The sequence below is a fragment of the Lepidochelys olivacea genome, assembly GCF_965140295.1.
Source record: "Lepidochelys olivacea isolate rLepOli2 genome assembly, chromosome: 15".
In the NCBI taxonomy this organism is placed as follows: Eukaryota; Metazoa; Chordata; order Testudines; family Cheloniidae; genus Lepidochelys; species Lepidochelys olivacea.
In genome coordinates, this window is record NC_140425.1 from 15,115,635 (window position 1) to 15,128,120 (window position 12,486).

The 12,486-nt window shown below is 43.0% G+C and overlaps 1 protein-coding gene across 1 annotated transcript; it reads right to left on the reverse strand.

The window, feature by feature from the left end:
* Positions 1-6,459: 6,459 nt before the first annotated feature.
* LOC311531742 (T-box transcription factor TBX6-like) lies at positions 6,460-12,251 on the reverse strand. Its single transcript, XM_084649409.1, has 5 exons — positions 12,092-12,251; positions 10,958-11,225; positions 9,421-9,570; positions 7,986-8,062; positions 6,460-6,597 (listed from the first exon to the last, which is right to left on the reverse strand). Exons 1-5 carry the CDS (start codon positions 12,112-12,114, stop codon positions 6,480-6,482), a joined length of 636 nt encoding a protein of 211 aa, XP_084505535.1. The 5' UTR covers positions 12,115-12,251; the 3' UTR covers positions 6,460-6,479.
* Between the last annotated feature and the right edge of the window lie 235 nt (positions 12,252-12,486).

Sequence of the window (12,486 nt, forward strand, 5' to 3'; positions counted from 1 at the left end):
AGGCTGTTCACTGAGAAATCAGATGTGAAGGGCTGGCCTCTAACAATTCATGGGCAAATTGGATGGGTGGGAGGGATGAGGGGGAAGGAGAGGGATGGCTGGGGGTGGGGAAGTGAAAGGTGAAAGTCAGTGACGTGTACAGCTCTGTGCCCAGCACATTTACAGCAGTAGGTAAAGATCATATTGTACCTGACTCTAAACAGGAGCTGCCCCCAGCATCCTGAAGGGAATGAGGAGGGGAAGGCATATGGCATATGCCACTGGATATGGGATGAAGGGGAGGAGCAAACCCAGCATTTATTTTTGTCTCTCCAATGAGCTCTCAGTGCTTTTAACAAAACCACCTTTTTCTGGCCAATTTCATAGCATGTGAAGAGTTTTCAATGACAATTTCAACCCTCTCTCTGCCTTTTAGTAGCTAACACATAGCAGGACTTTGTGCTGAATTGGCCCACATGCATACATGTCACATTCACGACTTCTTTTGAACCACTCACATTCGGTATTGTCACAGTAAAGATCAGTATGTCAGCAACACTGTAGCCTCAGTTGTTGGGGTTGGATCCTATAAGATGCTGAATGGGCTGCACCCCCACTTCTCAGCTGCAGCTCCTAGATCGCAAACACCTACCCAACATCTTCTGTGCCAGTAGGCTTGCCAGGTTCCAAGTTACTGTCAGGAATGTTGAGATGCAATAGACGTTCAGATGAGGAGTAATGATCCTTTTGGGTAGAGGTGGCCTTGAAAGTCACATGTGTTAAACCTTGTCACTGCCATCTCCAGTTCTGCTTGGTAGCCAGAGGTTCCTTAGATATAGGCCCCGGTGTATGCCACAGTTTCATGGCTGTGGAACTGGCTGCAGAGTTATGTGCCGGAACATGAGCCTTCATTTTTGTATTAAAAAAAAGACTGTTTCTAGCCCTCATGGTTCTTAAGAGAATGTTAAAAACATGAACTGGGTGTAACTGAAGCAGCATGGTCTTCCTGAGTCTGCAAGCAGCCTGAAACAATGGCTCAGAGAAGTATGAACTGCAATACATTAATCTCAGTGGGTGTTACTTCTGAAACCTAAAAATAGCAAAGTTGGCATTTTAACTATTAATCATTTTAGCAGGGACTAATGTGCTTATCCCAAACTGCCTCCTATGCTTCCCCAAATGCCAAAAGACCCAGCTGCCTACACCTCTCTTGGCCACCTTTGATATTAGTATTCGCACTGCATGCATGTATCTCTGGAAGAATGAAAATGTGTGGAGGGCCTAGAATTAATGGAATTTAATACAAAATAAACAGCCCGTGCTACTATCCTGACTATTCATTAAAATCGTCCATTACATTTTTTCTAATGAATCAGACACACAATTTCCAGATTGCTATGGAATCCAGAGACATTGACATAAAATTTAGATCCAGCTTGCTGGTGGATACCCAGGGCCCTGATTATGCACACACAGACCCACCAGCAAGGAGAAGCATGCCCGCAAAGACAGAGCACACTGAATCCATTTGCCCCTAGAGGAGGTGGCAGGATTACTCCCTTTTAGGTCTGGAGCAGCAAACAATGGCACTAATGAACACTTCAGTATCTAAGCTAACTAACTAACAGTGTCCTGGCTAGACACTGACTTCAAACATCTCAGAAGGGACCGAGAAAAAAGAAAATGCAAAAATCGCTCTCTAAGCAGAGCAGACGCTTCAGCAAGAAATACATTTAGTGGACTGAGCAGAGAACTGGGAGTGAGGACTGAGAGATTCTATTCCTGATGTTCCCACTGACTCAATCTCATCTTGGGCAAGTTACTTAGGCTCTCTCTAGGGCTTGGTTTCCTCAAACATGGGGACGTGAAGCTAAAATCAACGGATGTCAGTAAAGTGTTTTGAGATCCCCACATGAAGTGCTAGAAAAGTGTAAAGTATTGTTATTATTCAGAAAGACTCCCTGGTGAGCAGAACTTTCCACATGTTGGTTCAAAAAAATCCAATTTCCTCTCATGCTGTAGCATAAGGAAGGGCTTCTTGACAGCTGCTTACTACAGCTCAGGTGATGCAAACTTTTCGTTTGATGATGAGTATTTGCATTTTTTTAAGTGGACAATTTTGGTTGCTATTTCCCGGGAAATCAGCTGTCATACTTAGGTTTGTCGCTTGTTAAACATTCTGTTCAGATGTTCATAGCCCAGACCCATGAGAGAGGCTCAGCAGCAGGCCGGGGTTTGTGGGTCTGCTAAGCCACAAATTGCATTGGTCCCCAAACCATCGAGTGTTCGCAAAAAGCAAAATCACTTTTGGGAAAACAAAACTAGCTGAAAGGGTTAAACACGCTGGTTGGAGATAGCCTGTTGGTAACAGCTCCATGAACTGTGAGGCAGTGTGCTGTGTCCTGGTCACCCCCCTGTTCCCACCCCAGAGGAGGCTGTATTTAAAAGGTGCTGTGTGTAGTTTGGGGTGGACTTTGGGACCGTGGGGTGAAAAGGGCTCATGCAAATGTAGTATAGTATATTACAGTATTAACTTAGGCTTTGCCTCTTCACAGGTTTGTGGATTGAGCTATCTGGCCAAAGAGTTATGCTTGTGAATTGGAGAAATGAAGCTGCTCTTCCCTTCTTTCCCCTACTCATATCCCCCCTCCCATCCCCTCTATAATATGCACTCACTTCTTCCAACTAGCTAGTTAGCATTGAGACAAGAAGGGAAACACTTAACGGCCACTTAACAGGGCAGGCTGAGTTTGTGCTCAAAGGCTACAGTCCAGAGTCAAATGCAAAATTTTGGGGCCTTAGGCTCTTTCAAGTTTTCACAGACTCCTGATGTTAGCTGCACTGTTTTCCTGTCAGCCTATTGTGTTTCCCAGACACTGCTCAGCACTCCGTCCCATTCAAATCCACAAAAACACCTTTTTGAAAGGACTTTACAGCTTGGATGGGACATGACAGCAAAAACAGCTTCACAACACAGCACCAGAGTAACCACAAAGCACAACACAGCAGAGTGCTGCTTTTCTTGCACACTGCATGGGAAAGCACCAGCATATTAGCGCACCTGGGCATTGTACAAGGAAAAGCCAATAACAAAGGAAGAATCCAATCACCTCCAAACCCAGTACACATTCATTTCATAGGGAGAAGGCTGTAGGTTAAAATACACACAAGGAAAAGAGAAGAAACATGGAGAGTATATACAACATGTAACTCAAACACTGAATACTGGGGGTTGAACTAAACCAGGACCCAGATCAAAACAAGCCCTGGGTATGGTTTTGCTGAATAAAAACCCAAACTGACATGGTTTTGCAAAACAAAAGCAGTTTTTAGGTTTTCACCATCTATTCTAAAAAAAAAAAAAAGAAGGGCCAAACTCAGAACGACATACCCTAATCTTTTGGATTTTGGGGGGTTCAGATAAAGTAGGATCCTGATTTTATTTTTGTAAACAAATACGCTGTATTAGATCTATCTTACAAACAAGTACAGAATGAGCCAGAACTTGAACATTTAATCAGCTTACAAATTCATTAGTTTAGCTTCTGACATCAGAGGTGTACATTCACATTATACAATTGTTTCTGTATAAGACTCTACTATATCCCATCAAGGTTACACTCTCATAACATTACATTAATAAACAAAATAAAGGAGTCGATGGGACAACTCACATGCACAATGCTAATGCATATGCTTAAGATTTTGCAGGCATGGAGCGAAAGTTTGCTGGAAGGACTAGGAAGTGCTGTCTACAACATAATTTTATGGACTTACCCCACAATAGCATCATTTTTGGATAAAGACAATCAAGATACCTGGGAAGATTATTAATAAAGCAGACATAAAATTTCAACCAGAAAATAGAATACTTGCGACAGATAACTGAAATACACAATTAAAAAGTAAAAAAAATACAACTGATTAGAAAGTTATGTCTAGCTGGGAAATACTTCATGGAAATTGGTCTTCCCACCCTCTAACACAAACTGGTTATAGTGTGTGTGGCATATGCAAGAAATGGAGGAACTCACACATAATTTCCCCAAATACGAAAAAGAAATTTATGTCCATCTTCCCTCCTTGATTAATTTAATGATCCTACTCATCACCCAAAAAGCAATGGATAACTGACATTTGTAGGGCATTGGTGTAATTTCTTAATCTCCAATAATGTGCTGTCTCGCAGCAAAAGGGAATAATACGAGAATGAAGTCATACACAATGGATTTCGATAGAGGGTACCTGTGATATTATCTCTGTCACTCAGGCTATTTCTACACTTAAAACGCTACAGCGCTGCACTTGCATGGTTATAGCCTTTAGTGCAAACACTCACTACAGTGACAGGAGGAATTCTCCCATCGCTGTAGCTAATCCACCTCCCCAAGAGGCTCTAGCTAGTTTGACAGAAGAATTTTTCCATCAACCTAGCACTGTCTACACTGGGAGTGGGTAGATTTTTCACACTGCTGAGAGACGTAACTATGCCAATGTAAATTTTCAGTGTAGACAAGCCCTCAGGAATTAAATAAAAGTGGCTGCTGTTCTAAGTTTATTGTTATGATGGAATTCTTTTCCCAATATATTTTTTTATTATAAAAAAGAGGGTTCCATTTTTCCTCTTTGTGTATTTATATATGTAATTTATATTTTCTCAGTTAAAAAAAAAGAACAAGGCCTGACTGCATCTACCAAGCTATACAGCCATAGGATACATACACTGTATAAGAAAGGAAGCCATAATTAGATACCCAGAGAGAATACAGGCATTCTACAGGAGGAAAGAGTGAACCCAGGGAGACGGAGGATGTATACAGAATCCACAGAAGAATCCGACCTGAGGGACTGAGTTACAGGACATATATCTGTATCTTTCAGAAGAAGAAACTGAATGCAGAAGTAGACTACAAGGTGCATCCTAGATGACTGGTTCTGAAACTAGGAACAAAAGTTATGATGGGATACATATATTCTATAGGGAAGCTGAAGCCAGTAAAAAAGAGACATAAGATAAGTTCATTGTAGAAAGGAAGAACACTTCAATCAGAGTGGTCTCGCATATATAGTGAAAGAAAAAACCCATTCAGTTAGCTGGAGAGATTCTGAGCTGTATTTTCTCTCACACCAGTTGATCAGCCCCTGGTCGCAAAAATGATGTCTCCATCGGCAACAGAAATTCAGACAGGAATCCCTATGTGTTACCAGGAATGGAAAGTAGAGCCTGTCAGATTTCATGGATTCCTGAGGTCTGGCTGTGGGATCATACAGCCCATGAATTCCTATGCATTTGCATAGCCTTAAATGACTGCTGCTCTGTCTCTTTCATGAAGCAATTTGTTTGTATAGGTTCCCCCCCACCCCATCTTTAGTTAGTAAAGATCCTCATCCTTGTGATCACAGGCCTGGGTGCAAACTCCAGGCAGGAATTGCAGACCTAAGGCTCCCTCCCCCCACTCCAGTATATTGTGAAATGTTTATGACCAGGATCTTATGGCTCTGGAGGTGCTGAATAGCCTGTTTTCTCCAAGTCTCAACTCCTGATGGGCAGCTAGAGACCAACTTTTAGCCGGTTTGGTCCCTAGTTGTGCATTTTATTACCCAGTTTGTCTCTTCAGCTCACATTTGTAAACTCCCGAGTAAATTTCTCCCTGGTTAACACTCTGGAGCTCAAAGAACTTTTCATGTTTTTATTACATCCTTAGTGATTAAAGGGAAATTTAAACCTCAAAATGTCCCCTGCTGTGATTATAAAAGCACAGCATCATTTTGGGTAGACGTGTTTTGAAACAATAAATTAAAAATTAGCCCTCCTAAAGTGGACAAATGTTTTTAAGTTAAGTGCAGGACGTTATTAACAATAAATAAGTTGCAATTCCTTCATAGATCACTGGGTGGCATGTGAGCGAGTTGTATGGGCCGTTAAAAGAGGTAAATTCTAATTGGACTGAGGGCAGTAGGGGTGTGAAATGGATGTATTACACTAAAAATATTAGACTTTATCCAACTTTGTGTGCTTCTGGTAATAATATACCGTATTCCAATCTCACATCTACGTAAGGAATCACTAGCACAAAAGTGCAGACTACCCGTGTGTCTGTGATGAGAAAATGTATTTAACTGACCAGCACTTTAAAAGCTGCAATATTTTCTGCAATACGAACATAGATTTAAAATACAAAACAAATGTCTATAAAGTGCAATCAATGAAAACACTCAAATTCTGTGCTAAAATTCCAAATGGGAAGGTAGGAGAGGACTGAAATTGGAACTGGGTGTGGGGAGTTCCTGCTAGGAATGGCTTGTGTGCAGCTGTATAATTATCATTATTGGAGGGAAGTGGTTTGTTGTGGTAAATTATATGAAAAATCATAGCCTGGGCATAGTAAGAGCCAGCGTAAGTGAGCGCGGGGCAAGCTTTGGGTGTGCAAAGAAAAACTGCTTGCTTTATCCACCCATACCACTAAGCTTTGTGTAGAGAGCTGCTCCGTGGCTCAGTCTCAGTGGAGAGACCAGTATCCTTGCAGTGTGGCTACAGACTCATCGGTGAGGGGGTCACAGCCTGTCTCCTCAGCACTTCCTTGCTTTACCATTTCAGTACCTCTAACATTTTTCCCTCTAGAATGAAGGAGAAAAACAAATTCACCATCACACAGCATACAAAAATCGATTCAGATGCACATATCCAGGTATTCAGACAAATACACTGTACCTGCACCACTGTGAACACACATACTCATACCCTACACTGCAGCTCCCCCATATGTAAGGATGCCATTTGTACTTCTGCACACACATTTAGACATACTAGCAACAAGCATGGACACATACATAGACACAGCAACATGATTATTACTAAACACACAGACGTATTTCTTTTTATTATGCAGACATACACATGTACACACCCTCAAATACCACAATGCTCATATTCAGACAGATGTGTGAACAGAAGAATGCTGCTTGTTGATGTCTATGATTCTAGAGCTTACTCCAGTGTATTTCTCCAGTGCACGTGCACAGCTGAAGACAGTGAATGAGCTAGCAGGTTAAAGCTTCCCTTTCAAATTACTTCTCATTTATTCTCCATCCACACTTAAGGCCCTGACTATAATGAAGCTGAAACTGAGTTTAAAAAATCATGTTCAAATTTGGTTGTTTGTCATTATTTATTTAGTGTGTCTGGTTGGTAAGCATGATGCTTTACATTTGTGCCCATGCACAATCTCTAGACAGATGAATAACAGAGATGGCAACACCAGAGGCATAGGGAGGAAGAGAAGAATAACAAAAAACGGGAAAGAGAAGAGCTTGTGGGATAGTATTGTTGGATCATTATTACATCAGAACTGGTCTTTAACATGCTTTGTCTGGCTAGTGTGGATGGTTACAACCATATTTATAATTATGCTCAAGCTTGGACCTTTACAGGTTTCAATCATGGTTCTAACAATTTAAGCCCTATCCACACTGGCTGGTAAAACCATGCCAGGACTGGGTTTAAGGGGAACTCTTTAAACATGTTTCCCATATTCTCTTTAAAGACCAGTTTAGATAAGGCCTTTGTGGGCTAGTCTCTGTGACTCTGAATAAGATGTATCCCACCTGGATTTAGAATAACCAAGAGATGAACCAAAGCAGTCTCGGTTATAGCAAAGTTGAGAGCGCACTAGCCTTTTGGGAGGAATCGCCACTATTTTGCTACTACTGGTGGACTACTACTGCCCTAGTGGTAGCAATGGCAGGAGCACGAGCAGAGAAAAGGCACCCGTTTTTTTTATCGTGGTGTCCTCTAGACCTGCTTTAAGCAGGTCTGGCTGACTGACATGGTACTTAAAATGCTGGTGGCTTGTGTGTTTTGTCTATACCACTTCTACCACCATCTCTACCACTAATGGAGCTGCAGCTGGGGGAGTGAAATGGTGGGATATTTCCCCCATAAGTGTAATACAGACAAGGCCTAAGTGGTTTGGCATAAACAGGAACTGTTGAAGGAGGTTTCTTACCGGTTCTTCTTACAGCTGAGTCCATTCTCTCGGAACCCCTTCGCAAATGGATTGTTATCAATCTTCAGCTGGGTAACCTGTGATGGGGAGATACCAGAGGGAGAGAAGGAAATACAAAGGAGAGAGAGATGGGAAGGTGGAGACACAAAGAGAAAGGAAGGGAGGAAGAAAAATGCAGAAAAAAGGAAATAGAGGGAGAGGAAGAGAGAAAAGACAGAGGAAAGCATGAGAAAGAGGAAGGAGGGGTAATGAGAGAAAAAAGAGAAGTGGAGAGGAATAGAAAAAGGGGGAAGAATGAGGGAGGGGAGAGAGTGAAAAAGGCCATGTTAGTTACGTGGATATTCCCCAGTCTATTGGTGAAATGGCTTCAGAGTGAGACCATTCAAAAATGGCGGTTATTTAAGGAGCAAATAGGACAGGAAGGAAACCAGAAAGAGGAAAACAACAGAAACCTGGAAGATGAAGCTGGTGAAATCAGGGAACAATGAATGCTCCCCTCAAAGGCAATAGCCCAATATACAGTACATGCTAGAGTCAGCTATGGTGCTGTACAAGCTTGCCAATATAGCTCTGCCAATACACTCCAGTCCTGATGTTATTGCACCCTTGGCTATTCCTATACTGGGTCTTTCTTCAGCAAAAACCATGGAAAATCATGGAGTATTTTTTGTGATGTGGGCAAATGTCATTAGCTACATTACCAAACTCACACTTTTAAATTTGTGCTCAGAGCTAGGATTTGAACCGAGGTCTCCAGGGTGTTAACTAATAAGCTACCTTTGTGTATTTTTAATAGCTTTAGCACCAGAGTACCTGAACCTTTCATAGATTCATAGATATTTAGGTCAGAAGGGACCATTATGATCATCTAGTCTGACCTCCTGCACAACGCAGGCCACAGAATTTCACCCACCACTCCTGCGAAAAACCTCTCACCTATGTCTGAGCTACTGAAGTCCTCAAATTGTGGTTTAAAGACTTCAAGGAGCAGAGAATCCTCCAGTATGTGACCCATGCCCCATGCAACAGAGGAAGGCGAAAAACCTCCAGGGCCTCTTCCAATCTGCCCTGGAGGAAAATTCCTTTCCGACCCCAAATATGGCGATCAGCTAAACCCTGAGCATATGGGTAAGATTCACCAGCCAGATACTACAGAAAATTCTTTCCTGGGTAACTCAGATCCCACCCCATCTAATATCCCATCACAGGCCATCGGGCCTATTTACCATGAATATTTAATTACCAAAACCATGTTATCCCATCATACCATCTCCTCCATAAACTTATCGAGTTTAATCTTAAAGCCACCATACCCTTAATTTCCACCTCTTAGTGCTAATACTCATTTTGCTTGAAGGAAGCTTTATTTACCCCTGAATTGCCCCAGGTTCACAGAAAGTCTCAGAGAAGATGGAAGGAGTCAGAGAAAAGCTACCTTGGAATTCTGATAGGCTGTCACAGCCATAAAAGTTGTTTCTGGGAACACAAAGGTGGCCACAGCATTCCAGGGCAGGGTGAGTGTATGTGCGCTGGTCAGCACCACATGGAATCGTGGTTGGTATTTGTGCATTGAATGCAATATAATCTAAAACCAAAGAGAGAACAAGCAGTCAGGAGGATTTGATAACAATGTTGAACTCTGTATGGCATCACTGTGATGAACTCAATGTTCCTGGAGGAGTCACCTGGAAAGGCTTCAGATGCAGTAGCATGTTGCACACCACCACTTTTAAATAACTGCTCATGTGTAAGTGGAATACAGATGACATTTGCTCTAAAGGGAGTGGAAGTGAATGCCACGCCACACCACACTTAACCTAGAAGGTTTGACTTAAATAAACAAAAGTCTAGAATACATTTGAAACTTAGCTCTATCTATGGGCCTGATCTTACATTTGTTGGTTCTTTCCAACCTCTCTCTTCCCCCTCCGCTCCCAATCTCTTTGAATTGGGACCTCCTACTCCTGACCCACTTGCCCTTCCCACTCACCATAGGTGATTAGGGGTGGAACTTGTCTACTTGTGCTGTTCCATCTCTCTGGAACTTCCCGCAGAGCTGTACACTGAAGTGAAAACTTTCCTTTTCACTTTAGTGTAGAACTGTCTCCACAGCTGTGGAGATGGTAATAAGACAAATGCTACTGTATAGAAAGATAGTTCATATGGTATGGGATTGCAATGGGGGAAGAGGATCTACAACAAATGAGATGTTTTTAGTTCAACAACGGAAACAGTAAAGGCCAATGTACCGCAGGGTGCATATTGGAAAGTAACACATGGCAGAACAGGGAGGTAGCAAAGCCCTCCTCTATGGCTCGGGTGTGAACACACCTCTAGGAACAGGTCCAGGTCCAGTTCTGAGCACTTCACTACCGGAAATTTATTGCCAAACTGGAGAGAGGCTGGAAGGGCCATTTTATTAGAAGAGATTAAAATAGTTAATAGCTTGGTTTAGTGATGGTTATGGGGTGAGATAAGAAAGAGACGTGACAGTGTACATATAAACACCAAGGAGGGAGAGGAATAATTTAGGATGCTACAAAGGGGGGGCGGGTAACTAACAGCATAAGTAGGGATGAAAATGAGACAGGGAAAATTTAAGATGATCATCAGGAAAAAACGTCCAGGTGTTAGGTGTGCAACACACTTCCAAAAGAAGGGGTGGAAGCCTCATTGCGTGGAACTTTTAAAAGTAGCCTGAAGAAAGCAGCAATAGTAGGACTGTAGGGAACAAACCTGCCCTGGCAGGGAGATGGGTGAGGTATTCTAATAGGCCCTTTCATCAGGTATAATTCTGATTAATATTAATATCAGTTTTGGGCACATGAAAGAATTATTGTTCTCCTTGTTGTGTATGAACAGCATGTCATAGCATTAGATGACTTCATAGTGCAGTGCTCCCTATAAACCAATGGTTTGTAGCATCACACATTTATTCTATGTACAAATGAAATGGTCAGGCCTCTCCTTACATGTTCACACTGCTCCAGAGTATTGTTGGTGATCTTGAGTCTCTGGAAGGAGACTGGTTCTTTCATCCAGTGACTGCCAGGAGCTGGAGAATCTGGATGGAGGTAGAAGTGACTGGGGAAATGGGGATCAGCTTTTCCAACTGGCTCCCAGTGGCCACAGTGCCATTTATACCGAGCGTTGTCCAAAGGTACAATATCCACCAGCATTAGGTAGAGAGAGTGAGGGTTCAGGCCGGTAACAATCACTTTGCAAGATGGGAACATACGTCTGCACAGAGGGAGAAGGAAGAGAGCAGAAAAAGATTTCATTGTACGCTTGATGTTTGCCCTCATCTGACGCACCAGCTCTTGTTTAGGGCCCTCACTTGAAGGAACTACAGTTCCTTGGGCGCTCAAGGTCCTGACTTTCTTGCACTGATAAATACAGGAGGCCAAATTCTCCCTTCAGTTACACCTATGCAACCCCCGTGAAGCTGTTTACCACCTCTGTTGAGGGCCAGTGATAATAGAGGGCAGAATTTGTCCCGCTGTGTGTAATGAAAATCGAAAACCCAGATCAGACAATACGCAACAGTCCATATCAGGATCTGGAGAGCTCACATAGGGCATATAGCTGTAAAACTATTTAAAAGGGGGAGTACTTGCCACTCCTTTGAAAAAACACAGTGAGGTTGCTACCAAAGGCCCAGCATAATATCCATGCTTCTGCAGTGCATCCCAACTACTGTCTTGGTCACTGTCCCTGATGACGGGGGTATTACTGCTCTTATTGGATCACACAACATGGGGCTTTTCCTTTAGTTCACCTTGTAGAGCTGTTGCCCAGGAATCATCTGACCCTCAAGTGAATGTTTTGGTCATGGTGGTGTGCACCTTGCACACTCAGAGCACACTTTATAGTGTTATGCTGGATGTGCGAACTCATCACATTCATCTGGTGACCCTGGTCACTAGTGGGCAGACACAGCACTTGGCTGGCTTGACCCAGAGAACAGGTGAGAGACAGAAAGGTAAAGTAGTAGCTTCAGCGTTGGACAGCAGATGGCACTGAAGGTGGGATGTACCTAGGGTGGGTGAGTGAGGGTGGAAAGTAACATGCCACAGACATTTTTGGTGATACAGGTTTGCTCTCACCTGCCAGATTTGGTGATGATCATTTCAGTGCCAAGTGTGTAGAACTCCTCCCACAGTGCTTTGTTCTCCAGAGAGAGATGGACCCTGCCATAGGAACCATTTATGGAGGATGGAGGGAAGCAGCCCTCATTATGGAAGGAAGGGAGTTGTGAGCTATGAAGGGGCATCATCTGGAATTGAGGGAAGAAGCCTCGGCATCTGCTGCATGGGGGGACAGCGTCACAGTCTCACAGGAGAAGGGGAGAAAAGCAAACGCATTAATGTACATTCTAGAGAGCAGCCCACACAGCTGGAACAAAAGCAGTCCTGCTGCAAATGGAACATGTAAGAGGAAGGGGAGAATCCCTGCCAGGATAGCTGTGGCCCTTTACAGCTACGCCAGGGAGAACATCCTG

Excerpts from the sequence above, each read along its gene's own strand:
- LOC311531742 (XM_084649409.1), bottom strand. The coding sequence starts at position 12,114 with ATGATCATCACCAAATCTGGCAG. Across the intron at positions 8,063-9,420 it reads CAGCCTATCAGAATTCCAAG|GTTACCCAGCTGAAGATTGA; the intron begins GTAGCTTTTCTC and ends TCCCCATCACAG. Across the intron at positions 6,598-7,985 it reads CTCAGCTGTAAGAAGAACCG|AGGGAAAAATGTTAGAGGTA; the intron begins GTAAGAAACCTC and ends CCTTCATTCTAG.